This window comes from Argentina anserina, chromosome 4, assembly GCF_933775445.1.
Source record: "Argentina anserina chromosome 4, drPotAnse1.1, whole genome shotgun sequence".
Lineage (NCBI taxonomy): Eukaryota > Viridiplantae > Streptophyta > Magnoliopsida > Rosales > Rosaceae > Argentina > Argentina anserina.
Genome location: NC_065875.1, coordinates 12,885,625 through 12,904,601, shown reverse-complemented (window position 1 = coordinate 12,904,601; position 18,977 = coordinate 12,885,625). Strand labels below are relative to the sequence as shown.

Sequence of the window (18,977 nt, the reverse complement as noted above, 5' to 3'; positions counted from 1 at the left end):
CTTTTTCTCTCCGATTATGTTTTGGGCTTGGGTCAACCATTTAGGCCCAACCTTAATTAAGTTTTCATTTCTACTTTTTATTTATCTTTATTTAATAATTATGTTGCGCGGTTTGAGTGTAATAAATCCCTTTTCAGGGTGCGTTGGGTTGTGTGTCACGTGCACTCAATGTGCCTTGTCAGCTTGTCTGCTTTAGTAGGCGGCAAGTTCTTTACTTTGTCAAATGGTTGTTGCCGCCTAATGGCAGGGTGAGACTAAGTGTTGTTGGATTAATTTTCTGGCGGCAATGTAGTTGACTAGTTGGAGAGCTACTTTATTGGACATTAGATATGTAGGTGATGCATCTACTGTGCTCTCAGCTATGTCACCGTTGTTTCAAAACAAATAGAGTCGCCATTAGAGTAATACTCTTTGCAAGTTGGTGCTATGTTGGGTACTTGTTTATAGGGACTTATGATATTATTTCAAGTCTTTGTAATCAGGGGTTTAGACTTCACGTCTCTCCCTTATATTCGGTAGTTGTTGGAGGGTAAAATCTTGTCGTTAACTTTGACCTCCTATTTTATGTGGACTGGAGCGGAAGAGGATTAGGAATTGTCTAGAACCTTCGAGTGCCTGTTGACCTGGCGTTAACTGCACTTTCTTTGTCGCACTTTGCTTGGTTGACGACTTCTGCCTTGGCGTCGATTACAAACTTGCTGAGGGCGAAAACAAGAATGAGGGGGGGGGGGGGGGTACTTGCAAAAGATTCTCTGACACTCAAGTCAGTATTGAACTCTACTATGCTCAGACTAGATTGGAATCAGATGCTTACCTTGGCTCCTCTATCTCTCTTTTATAGGTGTTTCTAGGTCGGTGGACATTTACTGTTCGACAGTTTCAGACTCATTAACTTTCGTTAGTTACACTCAATTAATCACTGACAAACATTTATCCGTCGACAATTATGTGTTTACTTGACGACTGTTACGTAATATTTATTCGTCAACCGTTTCAACTTCGCATTAATTTCTCACCGAGCATTCATGTCAGCTACCTATAATTCTTCTTTGTCCGTCATAAATTCAGGAGTTGTCATATTTATTTTCCCCATAGTAGTTTCATTAATGAAGACTTGGAGGCAACCATACCATCCTTTTATTAATTTTTTTATATAAGTGCCTTTGTATCCAAAACAAAATGCGTTACTTTCAAACTGTCTTGTTTTTTCTGTTGCATGACCACCCATTATCTCCGTCATCAAAAGTACAATGAACATTTGAGTTTATTATGTAACCATTTTCTCTAAATTTACATTTGCTTATTTATTTGCGGCAATGTATCACTCTACTATATAGTTTTCTTTTCTTTGAAAATACTATATAGTGTTCTTAGAGGGGAATAAATAGTACGCACTCTAGTTGACAAAGCCAATACAACCAGTGGTCGATCTTGATGGAGAGATGCCTCTCTAATATAGGTCCTTAACTTTTAATCAATCATATACAACCTCAAAGAGAACGAGTCTTATTCAAACGAAAAAACAAATTTTAAACTCCAAAAAGGCGGATAATTTATAAAATTAAATTCATTAAAAAAGTTTAATAGCATAATTTGAATTTAGGTATGGCTATTGCCACCGTATGATCCACTTTGTTCACCCTATATTCTCTTTACATCTTACATATAACCTTTTGATTTCAAATTTCTTTTATTCACCCATTTACAGTACCCAAATTAGCATTTTTCTTATATTATTGTGTTCACCCGTTTAAATACATACTAAGTACTTCTAGATATCACTCGTCAATCTTATTTTTTTGTCCCGAAAATTTAGTCTCCCAATCTTTCTCTATAAGAACTCATCTATTTTCAGTCTTCACCCTATATTTACAGATATATATGTATATGATTTTTATGAATCACATCTTGGCCTCTGCAAGATAAAATCAGCATTCATTTTTACTCCGATCAGTGTATGATCATTTGTTGAGTTGATCTCACAAGATTGGGATCACTTGTGTTAAATGGTTATGGGAGATCAATATGAGGTGAAGGGATATATTTTTTAAGGGACCAAAGTAACTCCCACGACCTTTCTCAGATAATTGATGTTAAAGTAAGAATATGAAAAGAATTAGCATAAAACATGCATTATATGAAAAACTTCTTCTTTAGCTGCTTGTGTGCCAATTGGAAAGTTAATTTTGATGTTCATGTTTATACTTGAAATTTGATCACAATGAACAATATGAATTCATATATCCACAGGCAAATGATCAACATTTTTTTTTCTTATTTTTGTCTACTTGAAATGAACCCTAATTATACATATATAATATAATTTATAACAACTTATTGTCCTATAATGTAATTTCAGATTAACTTATTTTAGTCTTTTAATAAATAAACATCATGTAGGGTGTACAAAGTGGTTCGTAGGGTGGCAATAGCACCACCCTTTGAATTTTCTATATCCACTTTAGGGAAACTTGATGCGTAAGGGCAAGTTCAACCATAAGTTCTATTTGTGGGTGCTATTTTCATTTTAGAGTTTTTTTCACCAACAGTGCCTCAACTCTGGTGTACCTACCAATGTGATACCTCAACTCTTAATCGTACCAATGTGATACCCAGACTCTAGTATTGCTATCATTGAAGTACTTCCGTCAGTTTTTTTCAACTTCTCCGTCATCTTGGTGACGTGGCAAGTACGTGAGGCCCACAAAGAGGGTTAAAAGACAAAATTAACCCCATCTGAGAGGAGCAATGTTTTTTCCGCCCTTTACCTTGAGAAAGACACCCAATAATTCCAATTTAGGCGCCAATTTTCCCTTCCTATTCCTTAATTTGTGTCTCTTATCTAAACTAAAGAACTACCGCCAACCAGTCGACCGCAATCTGATAAAACCTAGATCAATCTCATTTTCTATTTTTACCCTAGCACTTGTTAAACTAACAGAATAAATATAGAAATTTATATTGAACATCTCATTTCCACAATCTCATAAGAATATAGAAACACATAACTTAACGAAATTCAAATACATGTTTAAGAACAAATGATAGATCATGGCAGATCAACATAAAAGGTGGCAACTAATGGTACTTAAACATGTATTTGAATTTCGTTAAGTTATGCGTTTCTATATTCTTATGAGATTGTTCATGGCGAACCTCGTTTCCTGATGCTTTCATTCAACATCTTCCCAAAACCAGGTCTGATCATTGCCCTATTGTAATGCAGCTTGTTTCTAATATTTCCATCAATAGAAAAGCTATTCCCTTTAGATTTCAAGCTATGTGGTTTTCTCATTGCGAATATTCTGAATTTGTTTCCTCAACTTGGAATTCTCTTGAGGGTGATTTCTTGTCCAAGGTGAACTCTCTTTCTATTGCTTTATCTTCCTGGAATAAAAATGTCTTTGGTCATCTGTTCCTTAAGAAAAAAAGACTTCTTGCTCGCATTGGGGGTATTCAAAAGGCCAGGGACAGATATGACAACCCTTTCTTAGTTAATCTAGAAGCAGACTTGATTCAGCAATATGAGATGATCAGAGATCAAGAGAGCCTGTTCTGGAAACAGAAATCTAGAGATAATTAGTTACAAGGAGGAGACAGAAACACTAGGTACTTCCACCTTACTACCCTTGTTAGACGGAGACAAAACAAGATTGAAGGCCTTTTTGATTCTAATGGCATTTGGTCCTCCAATTCTGATTCTCTAAAGAATATTGTTGTTAACTTCTTCAAGGATATTTTCTCTATGCCAGTTTGGGAAGATACCAGATTTGTTATACCTTGGCTATTTCCGGCCATTGAAAAAGTGGACTTTGAGAATATTTGTATGCTTGTTTCTCTTCTGAAGGTGAATAATTCTCTTTTTTCCATTGGAGGGTTAAAGGCGCCAGGGCATGATGGCTTTCCTGCCATTTTTTATCAGAATCATTAGAAGCTTTGTTCTGGTGAAATTTTCAGAATTGTGCAGGAAGCTTTTATTTCTTGTAAAATTACGGATGGTTTGAATCACACTCTCATTGCTCTCATTCCCAAGATTGATGGGCCACAACATATGACTAATTTCAGACCTATTAGTTTATGCACTACCATTTACAAAGTGATTTCTAAAATTATTGTGGCTCGGATTAGACCTTTGATGCAGCAACTTGTCAGCCCTAACCAAGTGATCTATGTGCCTGGAAGACATATTTCGGATAATGTTATGATTGCTCAGGAGCTTCTCTTTAAATTTAAGAAATCCGCTGGAAAGCTTGGATTCTTTGCTTGGAAGGTAGACTTGTCAAAAGCTTATGACAGGTTGAGTTGGAGCTTCATCGAACTGGTCCTCTATGAAGCTAAGATTCCCCCTTCTCTACTGAAGTTAATCATGCACTGTATTACTTCTACAAGCTTTCAAATATGTATTAATGGTGAGCTAACTGATTCTTTCTATGCTCAAAGAGGGATTAGACAGGGGGATCCTCTTTCCCCTTACATTTTTGTCTTGTGCATGGAAAAGTTGTCGCATCTCATCCAGTCTAATGTGGAACTTGGTTTTTGGAAGGCTGTTAGTGCTTCACAATCAGGGCCAAAGGTATCACATATTTTCTTTGCAGATGATCTAATGTTGTTTGCTGAAGCATCTTGTTCTCAAGCTTCTATCTTAAAGACCTATCTGGATCAGTTTTGTTCCCTATCTGGACAAGCCATAAGCTATGAAAAATCCCTCATTTTTTGCTCTCCTAATACTAGTAAACATCTTGCTTCTGAAATTAGTAGCATTTGTTGTTCTCCCTTAACTAGTGATCTTGGCAAGTACCTTGGTATGCCTCTTATTCACTCAAGGGTCGACAAACATACTTATGCTGGCATCTTTGACAAAATTCAGAATAGACTTGCGAGTTGGATGAGTAAAAATCTTAGCATGGCTGGAAGACTCACGCTTGTGCAATCTGTAACTACTTCCATACCAATTTATGCTATGCAAACAACTAAGTTGCCTTTGAGTCTATGTGATAAGATTGACAAACTGAACATAGATTTTATTTGGGGTGATACCATGGAAAAAAAAGAAGGTCCACTTGGTCAATTGGGATACTTTGTGTCAACCTAAACAGATTGGTGGCTTAGGGATTAAGATGACCTCTGATATGAATCAAGCTATGTTAGCTAAGGCTGGTTGGAGGATGTTTCAAAATGATGGTGGTCTTTGGAATTCCATTTATACTCAAAAATATCTAAAAGGTTCTAATATTATTGATGATGATTATAAAATGCCTATTGATTGTTCTCGCACTTGGAGAAGCATTATGTTTGGGGCTACTATTCTTAAAAGAGGGACTAAGTGGCGCATTGGTGATGGTAAATCTATTCACTTTTGGACTGATGCTTGGCTTTATTCTAACGCTTTATATCATCATGCCATTCCTCATGCTATTATCGATATTATTACTCCGATTTGTACTTTCTGGAATGACACTGGATGGAATGAAAATCTCTTGGCAACTCTTTTCCCTGAATCTGTTCTTTCTGATATTATTAATATCCCTATTGGCTATGAGGAGTGCGGCAAAGATACCAGAATATGGAGTGCTTCATCTAATGGAAAATTTTCTGTAAAATCTGCCTATAATATTGGTTTTGATTTCTCTAATGTGCAGAATTCTTTATGGAGCTCTATGTGGAATTTATGCATTCCTCCTAAAATCAAAACTTTTTGTTGGTCAATGTTGCATAAAAAATTGCTTACCAATGTCCAAAGAGCCAGAAGAGGATTCACTACTCTCAAAACATGCCCAATTTGCAATTTGAAGGATGAAACTCTGCTTCATCTCTTTCGGGACTGCCCCAGATCTGCAGCCATTTGGAGTGAGTTTACTAAACCTGGTACTATTACTAACTCTTTTCATTTAGACTGGGATGGTTGGATTTTGGCTCAACTTAAGTGTCATAGCTTAGTCCAAAGAAATGTCCAATGGTGTAGCTTGTTCATGTTTATCTGTTGGTTTATTTGGAAATGGCGAAACAAGCATGTTTTTGACCCTGATTTTCACATTCCCCTTGTTCTCAAAAGTGTTATTTGGAGTTATGTTGATGAATGGTATAATGCTGCTGCAAAGAATCATGTGGATATTGTCTACAGTTACAAATTTGTTGCTTGGACAATGCCTGCTGAAAATTTCTACAAGCTTAACATTGATGGTTCCAGAATCTCTCCTGCTGGTAGGATTGGTGCAGGGGATGTCATCAGAGATCATCATGGTATTTGGATCAATGGTTTTCAAGTAAATGTTGGCACTGGTGAGATTATTGAAGCTGAAACTTGGGGTTTATTCTTTGGTCTGAAACTTGCGAATAGTTTTCATATCCACAATCTTGAGGTGGAATCTGACTCGGCTATCCTTGTTCAACTGCTCTTAAAGGATGATTTCTCTTTACACCCTCTTAGGTCGTTGTTGCAGGGGTGCAAAGCTCTCATGAAGTCCATGGATGCTACCTCTATTGTCCACATATTCAGGGAAGCAAATATGACGGCTGATTCTCTAACTAAAATGAGCCTTAATCATGCTAAAGGTTTTGTTACTTTTGACAACCCTCCGGTTCATGCTGCCTAGTTCTACATAGATGATCTTGCTGCTGTTATTAGGGCTAGGAGAGTTTCGTACTCTAACTAGTTTTTAATTTTTTTTCCACTTTGTTTAGGCTCTTTGAGCCTCGCTTGTAACAAAAAAAAAAATGTAATACAATATACTTTACATATTTCCTTCGGAAGTTTCCACCATTTTAATCTATAATCTTGAAGGACCAAAAAGTTGGAAGTTTTAAAAAATCAGAGGCGTTAGTGCTATTACAGGAAAACAATCCTCCACAAAACCCTTCCTCCTCGCAAGCCCCAAACTTTTTACAGTCACCAGCAGCACTCACAGAGAAAAGCCAGAATGGCCAAGGAGGATCAGCTTCTAGAAACCCTAGGCGACTTCACAAGCAAAGAGAACTGGGACAAGTTCTTCACCATCCGCGGCACCGACGACGCCTTCGAGTGGTACGCCGAGTGGTCCGAGCTCCGCCACCCCTTGCTCTCCCACCTCCCGCCAAATCCCCAAATCCTCATCCCCGGCTGCGGCAGCTCCCGCCTCTCCGAGCACCTCTATGACGCCGGCTTCACCTCCATCACCAACATCGACTTCTCCAAGGTCGCCATTTCTGATTGCCTCCGCCGCAATGTCCGCCTCCGCCCCCTTATGAGGTGGCGCATCATGGACATGACCGCCATGCAGGTACTTCAGTTTCTTCAAATGTTTAGAGCTTAGCCTTTAGGAATGTGAATTGAATTGAATTGAAATGCTAGGGTTATTGTTGTGAATTTACAGCTTGAGAATGAGGCATTTGATGCTGTGGTTGACAAAGGTGGATTGGATGCTTTAATGGAGCCGGAGCTCGGCCCGAAGTTAGGGGATCAATACTTAGCAGAGGTCTGATGGAATTTAGCTTACGTTATCAGTAGCTTACTTCCGTTTTGCTTGAGGAGTGTTTGTTTGAGTGGAATTGTGTTTGTGTTTTTCAGGTTGGAAGAGTTTTGAAGACTGGAGGGAAATTTATTTGCCTTACATTGGCGGAGTCGCATGTTCTAGGTACTCTCTTGATGTCTCACAATTAGTCGGATTGCAGGAAATTAATAACTGCTAATTGTCTTGGTTACTGATGCCAGCTCTACTTTTCCCGAAGTTCCGGTTTGGGTGGAAAATTAGTGTTCATGCCATACCTCACAAGCCGTCTAGTAAACCCAGTCTTCAAGCGTTTATGGTAGTTGCAGTGAAAGAGATGTCAACGGAGTTGCAGGAGATCACATCTTTATTCAATAAATCTTCCCTTGCTTGTAGAGGAAGTCAGGTAAAATATATTATCTTCCTGAACATAAACATATAGTGATAATACATCCTAATTACCCGTTATGTAAACACCATAAAGGCCCAATTGAATAACTAGATGCTACAGAAGAGTGCTTACTTTTTAGGTTTCAAAACATATTAAATCATTTTGTTGAACTTTTATGATATATTTAATGAAGTAACACTAGGTTACATAGCTTATGGGTTTAGTCTCTCAAACGATTGACATGAGGTGCTGGTTGTGGGTTTAGGGTCGTGAACTTCTTGAAGCTGTTGAAAATGAGAATCAAATTCGTAGAGAGTACTCCTCTGCTTCAGATATACAGTACTCTCTTGAAGACATAAAATTTGGAGCTAAAGGAGATTTAACGAAGCTTCGCCCTGGTCGTCGTTTTCAACTTACTTTACGTGGGGGCTCCAACTTCAGTTGCAGAGCTGTAGTTCTTGATGCGAAGGAAATATCTGACACCTTCGTTTATCATTGTGGGGTCTTTATTGTGCCCAAGGTATGTCTACATTCCTACTAAAATGGAACTTTAGTTCTACATGTCAAATTATAAACATGCCTACAGAAAAAATAAAAGAAAAGAGGTTCCATGAAGTCCAAGATTTTCATAGAATTCAGTTCTTACATGTAGTGGACACAATTATTTACTTATTTATCTATTTTTCTTTTGTATGTTTTATGAAACTTGGTTGTATATAGTATGGTTCATTTGATTTTGTATTGATATATTTAGAACATTGTCTAATTCTATGTTTCCTGATACATATGTTACTTACTGGTTTCTCTATGCTCTCTACTTGTATAAATAAAAAATCGTTTATACAATCTTTGATTGCAGACGCGTGCTCATGAATGGCTCTTCTCCTCTGAAGAAGGACAATGGATGGTGGTAGAAAGCTCAAAGGCTGCTCGTCTAGTAATGGTACCTCTTCTTCACATTTTCTTTATGACCCTTATTTTCCAGGGTTCTCTCTCTCTGCTGCTTTTTTTTTTTGGCTCCTCTAATTTGTTATTTGCTGAATGTAAGGTTTTATTAGATGCCAGCCATGTTAGTGCCAGCATGGATGATATTCAGGTAATTTTTCTTTGTCTTATTGTATATATAAGGCATTGTTGATTTTGGTTGTTTAGCTATTTATTTTGTTATTCTTTATTATCTTTGGTGTGGTGTTTTCAGAAGGATTTATCTCCTTTAGTTAAACAACTGGCACCTGGAAAAGATGATGATGGAGCTCAAATTCCGTATGTTACTTACAGCTCTTTTCTTTTAATATAATTATCTTATATTTCTGAATTAAATTCCTCACAACTTAGATTTGAAGCCCACAGTTGTTAATCGATATCAAAACTGTACTCTGAATCCAAAGCATGTTGTGGAAGATCCTTTTTTTTTTCTTCCCTTTTTAATATTATTTAATGTTCTAGACAATTAGGTGTGTGAATAGAGATGGGTAATCAGTCAATCACATAATTCTTCATAAGAATGATACATGGAGTATGTCAATAGAAATAAAAAAGGGTGTTTTATTAGCACCATCCTTTATCTTTTATATGTTTTAGAAAAACTTACTTACAGTTGCTTTCAACATTTCTAGGCCAAAGACGTGCTAGATCTTTGATTATTTTATATGGCATAAGCCTATAAAATACAATTCTTTTCGGCCATTAGTTTTAAATTTTTTCCATGGTCTAGTTTATATCAAAACAGAAGATTAATAAACCCCTTTCGATGATAATCGACACTTCTTCTCAAACTTAGGCATTCTGTTTTATCATCTTAATACCGTTAAACTGTTTTAACATTGAGGCTTTTCTATTACTAATTGAGTTGTTAATTCTGATTAATTTTATACATCAAGTCCCATAAGTTTAAGTCGATATATTTTGCCACAATTCCATGACACCATATGTTTTTTCTGTGGTGCAAATCAATTTTCTTATATGTTTATATTGGCCTGTTACTACTGTAGATTCATGATGGCTGGTGATGGGATCAAGCAACGAAATATTGTGCACCAGGTTTTTTCTTTGTAAACTATTATTTCATGGTTCAAACTTGGTTCTCATAATAAAAAAAGGTGCTCAGCATTTTCATTATCCTTGCCTGCTTGCATACAATTGCAGGTCACATCGTCAATAACTGGACCGATAATAGTTGAGGACGTGATCTATGAAACTGATGATGGTGATATCAGTCGCATTCTAGCATCCAAAGATTTGACATTTCGTCGCCTTGTCTTCCAAAGAAGTGAGGGTCTAGTTCAGTCTGAAGCTCTTCTATCAAAGGAAGGATCTAAATATAAAGCTGTTGGTGAGAGAGAGAAGAAAAAATCAAATTCATCATCCAAATCTAAAAGAAGAGGAATCCAAAGACGAAGTGATGGTAATATGTTTTTTTGGTGTAAATTTAATTTAAGTTCCTCCGTTCTGGTGTGGTTGTTAATATCATGAAATTTGTGCATGCTATTTTTACACTGTTAGCTTTGTTATTTTGAAAGAAAACATCCTGCACTTATGTAGAAAATGTTGGCCTTTATTCCTGTTATAGGTTTGCAGTTCTCATATATGAACCCAGGGCCGAGCTCATAAAGTTGATATTCTCAACAGTAAATTTATTTAGTTATGTTCAAACTGAACATAAATGCCAATTTTTGGAAGTCAACAGTTCACTGTCAACTCTTTCCTACAATCTTCTAGCCTCTTTTATTTTATTTTTTCAAATCTTTGTAGTTTTATACCTATTTACTGTCTATAACAAAAGAACATCCTCATTGCCGCTTGTGTTGAAGTTATGCTTGCCTAATTTTTGTTGATTCCGAACTATTCAGTTACTATAATTTTTTTTTTCAGAGACGGCCCACCAGCTGAAGGTGTATCATGGATATCTGGCTAGTTCTTATCATACCGGGATTATTTCTGGATTAATGTTGATTTCATCTTATCTGGAAACCATGGAGTCAACACAAAAATCAGTAAGCATTGTTTTATTACTTCTTTGTCCTAGCCCATGCTTGCTCTAAAGATCAAGGGTTAATTACTAGGTCATTCAATGGGGGTTTTATCCCATTAAGACCATGAATTTTTTTGTTTTCCCTAATTATGGTGTATGCATTTTTCTTTTATTAAAGTAGGTAAGTTACTGAATGAAAACTTTGCCTAGTACAAGATCAGGTTGTGTGTGTGGGTCAATAAATTTCAAATGTGTCAATATCTGTAACCCTTGAGCACTATATTTGGACACATAAAATGAGTGTTAAATTGTTGGGTGCTATTAAAATTAGCCCCTTGACTCTCTTCAACTGTAGGAATTTAATTTTTATGATGAATCTTGATAAAATGGAATTCAACAATTTCTGCTAATGTGTTGTAGAATTTGTAATGTTTCTTAATTTTAACTCTTCAAACAAGGATGTCAGTGTAAAATGACTCTTTTGTCTCGGTCAGCGGCTCACTGACACATTAAATCCAATACAGTCTCGACTCTCAAGTACCTTTTCTCCCTAGAGCAGCATTTTTTTGAAAGGTGGAGGTTAGGTGGATCAGTCAGTGTCACACAATCCATTTACTTTGCCTGATAGGAATAGGCAGTAGTTGATTGTGGTGTGGGTAGGAGACTTGTTTCTTGTCAAGTGATATAAATTTGTGGTTTAGGTCAACAAGAGAACTGCTAGCCTTTGGTATTGTGTAGGTTTTTTGCTTCTCTTTAGAATTCTGGCTCAGAAAAACAAAACAATCAATTCTTTTTTCTTCAGAAGATGTGGATTCGCAACTGTTTCAGATTGATGCAACATAGGGGCATTCTTTTGTTCTGGTGGGTGGGGGGGGGGTGTATGCATGGTCTTTCACTCTTTTATTGGTCCTGAGTATGTTGTTGCCCATCTCCTTTCTTTTGTTACATATTTTCGCGATAGAGTTGTGATCCTCGCATGGTTCTAACTGGTAGAAGTTTCTATGGATGTTTGGAATAAGGCTTCAGTTAAGTGACTGAATTTTAATGCACTTCTAAAAAGTTTACTGGATGTTAGTCATACTGTCCAGTTCTGTTGGCTGTGTGTTATTTGTGCCTAGTAATTTACACTATTCACATATTTGAATAGTTATTCCAGCTATTATCCTCTATAATTATGGTGGTTTCCTCGTTTCATACTACAAATATTTTCCAGGTCAAAACTGTTGTGATTGGTCTTGGAGCAGGTTTACTTCCTATGTTCCTTCATAAATGTATGCCTTTTATGCATATTGAGGTAATTCTAAACTCGGTCCAAATATCCTAGCAAATAAAGAAAAAAAGTTTCCAATCATCTTCCTTAATTTTTTAATTTTATTTTATAAAACTGCAGCGACTGAAAGTTGTATTTACAGGCAGTGGAGTTGGATCCCATAGTTATCAAACTTGCAAAAGAATACTTTGGTTTCACCGAAGATGATCACTTGCAGGTATCTCTTTTTGTATCATACTACCATCTTTCATGCAATCTATAGTAAGCATTTTGAGAAAACTATTGAAACCTATACTGTTGAGTAGTCTAGAGTACTGTGTACGAATAGGCCTTAGTTGAACTGAGTATGGTTCTTTGGCCACAAGTAATAGTTCTGAAGAAGCTAAACTCATGTAACTGTGTTCTTGACCTTGCTTGGGAAATATAAGGAAGAACGTCCTACAGTACCTATCTACACCATCCAGACTGCTAAGCTTCCTGTGCGAACTTGTGACTACATTCAAAAATTCAATAGAAAGGGGCACTCAATCTAAACCTCATTTGGTTAGATGTGATAAAGTTTGTAGACCTAAGCAGTTAAAGCAGTTTGGCGTCCCAATGGTGTTTTAAAACGATAGCTGTATGCAGTATACTATTTTTTTTCTTTCAGTTTAATCGCTTGCCTTGTGGGTTTAAATAAATAGCTCATTCAGTTCTTGATAATAAATTAGCGTCAAGAGCTTAACTTGTATACCTCAAATTAATCTCTTTTCTACTGCATTTTCAATATAATATGACGATAAAGAACTTAAGGGAGATTCCAAGCAATTGATGGGAGAAGCAAATTCAAGCGAATGAATATAATAGAGTTCTCAAATTTTATGCGTGTTTTTTTTTTAATGTTGAGAAAAACTTGGATGTAAGGTACTGAGGTCGTGTTATTGGACAAACGAACATTCAACAACATAACAAATACTGGACTGAGGTTGCCCTATTATATTGTTCTTGCACTGATATGGTATTGTATTCAACATACACTGCTTCTTATATATTCTACGGTGTATCAGGTGCACATTGCTGATGGGATTCAATATGTTAGAAAAGCTCTTTTTGCGGAAGATGAAAAATCTTGTGTTGGAGGAAATGAGAATGGTCAGTGCAATTTTGAATCCCCATCATCTAATGGAAATGGTTTGGCATCTCATGTAGAAGGCCAGGTAAATTCGAAGTTAGATATAGTCATTATCGATGTGGATTCTGCAGACTCAAGGTGAATGATGTCTACTCTTTTTTTTTTCTTCAAGAAGCAATTCTGGTTTAAAAAATGGGCTTGTTTTAAATTACCATAACATTTCACATACAGCTCTGGAATGACCTGCCCTGCAGCTAATTTTGTGGACGAATCGTTTCTCCAGTGTGTGAAGGATGCCCTTACAGAGAATGGTCTATTTATCATAAATTTGGTTTCAAGGTCCCAAGACATTAAAGACACTGTTATTTTAAGGATGAAATCGGTGAGAAAAGAAAACAATATGTTATTTTTCATTAGGCCAACTACGTATCTCTTGCATCTGGAAGATTTGTGTCCATATCTATGCTTCAAAAACTCTTTTACTTCATTTGAACAAAGCTCGTGCAATTTTTACTTTTTATAGGTATTATCTAGGTTTCTTTTGTTGCTACACTTTGTGAACCTTTAATCTGCTGGCACTTATTTGTTTCATTAATCTTAACCAAAAAATGACTGGAATTCTTAACTTATATTAGCATGTCTATCAGTCTATGCAATATTGGCAGTAACGTAAATCCACTGTTGAACTCATCTATTTTGTCATTTTGATTGACACTTTGTTTTCATGGTAACCAGTGTGCATTTTTCATGATATATTCATATGCCAGTAGCTCTGATATAGCAATTTGATCTTTATCTCCAGGTGTTCAGCCATCTCTTCCACCTTCAGCTTGAAGAAGATGTCAATGAAGTCATTTTTGCCCTTCCTTCAGCTTCCTGTATCAAGGAGGACGGCTTTGCCAAAGCCACTGTTCAACTTGAGAAATTGTTAAAATTGGAGCACCCGGAGATAAGCCAAAGCATTATAAATGTTACAACGAAGATAAAACGTTTGAAGTGACTCCATATTTCGAACACCTCCAATGGTCATAAGCGTGATGCCATTTAATTAGGAATTGTATCTATAAGAGGCTCAGAGCAGGTTTTCTCAGATAGGTAGCTGTGATTTGTGAGTCATTGACGGCCACAAAAAAAAAAAAAAACCACTTGCCGCTGGAAGGCAAGAGAATGTAAGAATGTGGTGGATCTGTGAAATGTTCTCTCTCAATCGGGTGTCCTCAATGGTCGCTTGGTGCAACCCATCATGATCTTCAGGAGTTGTATCATTGTATCAGAGTTGCATTGGATCTGGATAGAAGATCTGGATATCAAGACTTGAAAGCAATTTATTTTACCAGTTGCAACATGTAGAATACTTGTGTGCTATAGAAGTTGATATGTGGGGGCGGGGCGGGTTGCAGTATTTCCAAATTTCTGTTCTCAGTTAAAACATTTTTATTTGATTTTTATTTTAATTTGTTATAAAGAATTCTCAACGTACCCGATTTCATTTTCCCTTTGTTACTCAACACTCAACTACACTGCACAGTCAAAACACCTTTACAAGTCGAAATTGGAAGCTGATATTTGCCATTTGGATCAAGTGATAAACTCACTACAGTTAATTACATATGCTGATATACATATTAACTTTCGGCTAATTTTTTAAGGGAAAGGAACAACCAAGTTGGCAGATGTTCTTTGATCCCTACAAGTCTTGTAGTGAATCGGTCAACAAGTTAGTCAGAGAAACAGAACAAGCACAGCAAACCAAGAGAAACAATCACAAAGAAAAGAACACAGGAACACAGATTTAAGGTGGTTCAGCAAATAGCTTTGTCTACATCCACCGGACAGAAACACACTTCCACTATATTAATAATGGGTACACAAGAAAGACTAAGAAAACAAGAACTCTTCTCTTCCTATCTTTCTCCTCTCTGCCCTCTCTCACCCTCTAACCGAGAATGGAACACACTATGCTCTTTGTCTCTGTGATGCCTAAACCTAGAGCATAACCCCTCCTTATATAGCCATAAGGACAAACATGTTTCCTCACCAAATAGGAATCCTATTCCTAATAGTGGTAGGCTATAAAGCCTCCTCCTTCTACAAGTAAACCATCATCAATAAGGATTCCCTATCCTTATCGGAACACCATACTCTAAGAAACCATCTTAGGAAAAACACATGGGCTGGAATCCCAACAATCTCCCCCTCCAGACCATGAGGGAGGTACACCGGCGCGACTCCATCACCGAGAGTCCGCCCAAGCTGACTTGATGCAGAACTATGTGGTTGGAGCATGCAGCTCCCCCTGATCAGGATCTACCTGATCGAACAACTCATCACCATGTCCCTGTTGGTGGAACAACTCTTGACCATCTTCACCCTGGTCAGAATACTCATTGGAAAAGGACATTTGGGACCACTTTTCCAGAACGCCTTTCTTCCTTATATGGCCGTCACCATGACGCCGTATGTCCGAAGAAGTATCACCCATTGCACTCAAGTCATCTTTATACACCAAGCTATGTGTTTTGTACAAGGAACGACAAAAATCTCCACTAGCAACGTCCAACGATTGATTCGTCAGCTTCCACTTCCCATCACCAATAAACTGGTGGAAACCTTGCCTGTCAAGAGCACTTGCAGACAGTATGTTGACACGTAGATCTGGAACGTGCCTCACATCCTTTAATGTCATATGGTAACCCAGATTAGTCTCGATGCAAATATCTCCTATTCCCGAAATCTTGGAGTAGCTTGAATTGCCCATCTTTAACATCCCAAAGCCACATGCCTTGTATGTAGAAAAGAGCTCCAAGTTGGAACTAACATGACAACTTGCACCCGTATCCACGAACCAATCATGACCATTGTCACCCACATATAGACATTCTTGTAAAGTAAGAAGCTCATCCGAAACACAAGCAGAATAACCATTATCTTCATCTTGGTACTTGCTTTTCTTTTTGTTTTGTTTCCACTTTCGACACATCCGCTTCATGTGACCCTTCTCTTGCCACCTTTCATCATCCATATTGGTTGGCCTTGCAGCCGCACCCTCTATGGGCTCATACATATCCCTACAACACAGGATATCCTCCATTCTTGGCTTCCACGTCACCCAATTCTTGTGGGTGACTTTGATCATTGTGCCTTTCACATCATCATCCATTATGACAACACCGATTTCAGCCGAACCCAACCTTCAACCAGGCTCTGGTACCACTTGTAGTGAATCGGTCAACAAGTTAGTCAGAGAAACAGAACAAGCACAGCAAACCAAGAGAAACAACCACAAAGAAAAGAACACAGGAACACAGATTTAAGGTGGTTCAGCAAATAGCTTTGCCTACATCCACCGGACAGAAACACACTTCCACTATATTAATAATGGGTACACAAGAAAGACTAAGAAAACAAGAACTCTTCTCTTCCTATCTTTCTCCTCTCTGCCCTCTCTCACCCTCTAACCGAGAATGGAACACACTATGCTCTTTGTCTCTGTGATGCCTAAACCTAGAGCATAACCCCTCCTTATATAGCCATAAGGACAAACATGTTTCCTCACCAAATAGGAATCCTATTCCTAATAGTGGTAGGCTATAAAGCCTCCTCCTTCTACAAGTAAACCATCATCAATAAGGATTCCCTATCCTTATTGGAACACCATACTCTAAGAAACCATCTTAGGAAAAACACATGGGCTGGAAACCCAACAACAAGGACTTAGTTAAAGTATGTGCTACACGGTAGCTAGAATTTTTAAAGAAAAAGAGCGTGTGTTTGATTAAGGTACCATGACCTTCAAGGAACCAGAAGATAACTTGAAGAGGATGAAATTTGCTTACGAATGATAGAGGTGGAGCAATATATTCAGTGCACTCTTCACCTATACTTGGACTTTGTGTGTTCCCTTCTTCCTCCAAGGGCTTTACAAAACACGAGAAAAGTGAGTTCCATAATAACCAAGTTAAAAAATTATACAAACCAATTGGCAAGGGCCAAATAAGAATCAAGCAAATCTAGATTATGTTATTTACTTTTCTTTTCTGTAGCAGTGGAAGCATTGCAATTGTTTGATTCATAGTGAAAACTCTATCCAGTAACAATAGCTTTCGGCTGGCATATTTGTTCAACACTCCATTCGCATTCATCTTCCTCAGTAGTCCCTACCCACTACATGACGTATATAACAGCTCTCGCGATCAGTTAACTAGATCAGAGATCAGCTACCATGGCTTTAGACGAGGAAATTGATAGCTTGTTCGAAAACGCAATGAAAGCACAATGGGAAAAGGTTATGGAGGCCTACAGAAGCAGTGTTAAAGCTCAGGTTGCCAAGATAACCAGATCTAAAGAGATTGCTCTGCACATTGCCATATCAGATGGCCAGACCGAAATCGCGTTAGATTGGTGAAAATCATTCTTAGTACTACTGCAGACGACAATAATGCTTCAACCGCAGAACTCAGCATAGCAAATGACAGAGGCTACACGCCTCTACATCTGGCTGTCCGGCTCGGGGATATCAAAGTGTGCTATCACATTGCGGCCAAGGCTGCAAGCCTCGTCTCCCTTCGAAATGTGGAGGGAGAAACGCCTCTCTTCCTCGCAGCTCTTAATGGTAACACGCAGGCTTTTCTCTGCCTTCAGTTCCATTGCAAAGTAAAACAGCATTCCTTGATTAGAGACGACAATGATGATACCATTCTTCATGCTGCAATCTCTGGCGAATACTTCAGCAAGTGCAACTCCTTCATCCTTGCTTCCTCATCTCTCTAGGGCTGTTTCTTGCAGTTTTTTACTTGGGTCATTTAGTATGAAAATATATGGGTGGAACCGAACCGAAAACCTAATGACTTCTAGGTTCGGTTCGGGTTGAAAGGTTTAAACCGGAAAAGGTTCTTCGTCCACTTAGGTCATTTGGTCGAAAAGTTTTGTAGACATAGATGTCTTCTATTTACATACACTAAGTAGGTCTATTCTGGGTAGCAGGTCATATATAGCCAATATAAGTATAACCGAAACAGAACCCGAACCGATGTAAGAAGAACCGAAATAAATCGGGTCGGTTCTTTCGGGTTTTTGATTTTCAACTCGATGTTCTCATAACGAGTCAGTTCTGAAATCAACGTCTCCTTCCCAAGAATGAAACTTGAAACCCATATCGTTTTTATGTTACTGCAGATTTAAAACCAACGAAATGATTCCTGCAGATTCATCAGAACCGACAATATAAAACCCGACCGAAACCGACGGAAACTGCATTGAATCGGTCTTGTTCGGTTCTTGTTCTGTTTTGATACTTATTTTTTGGGTCCTTGAAACAAAGTGAAACCAGATGATGAAAATGGTTCAGTGTTGAAGTTAAAAGGAGCAGTGCTGATTATATGTTTGAAATGGTTTTGATAGGTTTGGCATTTCAGATAATTTGGTTGTACCCAGAACTAGTGAACTCTATGAATCAAAATGGTTGGTCTCCCCTGCATAATTAAGCCTAATGCATTCAAAAGCAACTGTCGACTTGGATTCAGTGATCATCTTATTTACCACTGTAAGACTTCTCTACTCTGTTAATTCTATAGACATATGGATATTAGTGCATCTGTTTGTTAGCATAATTTTTATTCCTATTCTGGCTAGGAATAGCATCTCAACTTGGTTCATGTTATGTTTTTTTTTTTTTTGGAAAGGATTTAACAAGTTAATGGTCAGGTTTGATGGTTGAAGAACTCAAAGTGGAAGAATATAACCATGAAGCTTGTCTTTTGAAGGCAGGAAAC

At 37.6% G+C, this 18,977-nt stretch overlaps 1 protein-coding gene across 1 annotated transcript; it reads left to right on the top strand.

Annotated features, from left to right (window-relative positions):
- Positions 1-6,859: 6,859 nt before the first annotated feature.
- LOC126790137 (uncharacterized) lies at positions 6,860-14,637 on the top strand. Its single transcript, XM_050516282.1, has 16 exons — positions 6,860-7,256; positions 7,350-7,451; positions 7,544-7,610; positions 7,688-7,869; positions 8,120-8,374; positions 8,714-8,797; positions 8,903-8,950; positions 9,053-9,117; positions 9,846-9,894; positions 10,000-10,258; positions 10,726-10,847; positions 12,039-12,119; positions 12,238-12,312; positions 13,142-13,344; positions 13,438-13,588; positions 14,009-14,637. The coding sequence occupies exons 1-16, from the start codon at positions 6,918-6,920 to the stop codon at positions 14,204-14,206; spliced, it is 2,280 nt and encodes a 759-aa protein (XP_050372239.1). The 5' UTR covers positions 6,860-6,917; the 3' UTR covers positions 14,207-14,637.
- The last annotated feature ends 4,340 nt before the right edge of the window (positions 14,638-18,977 follow it).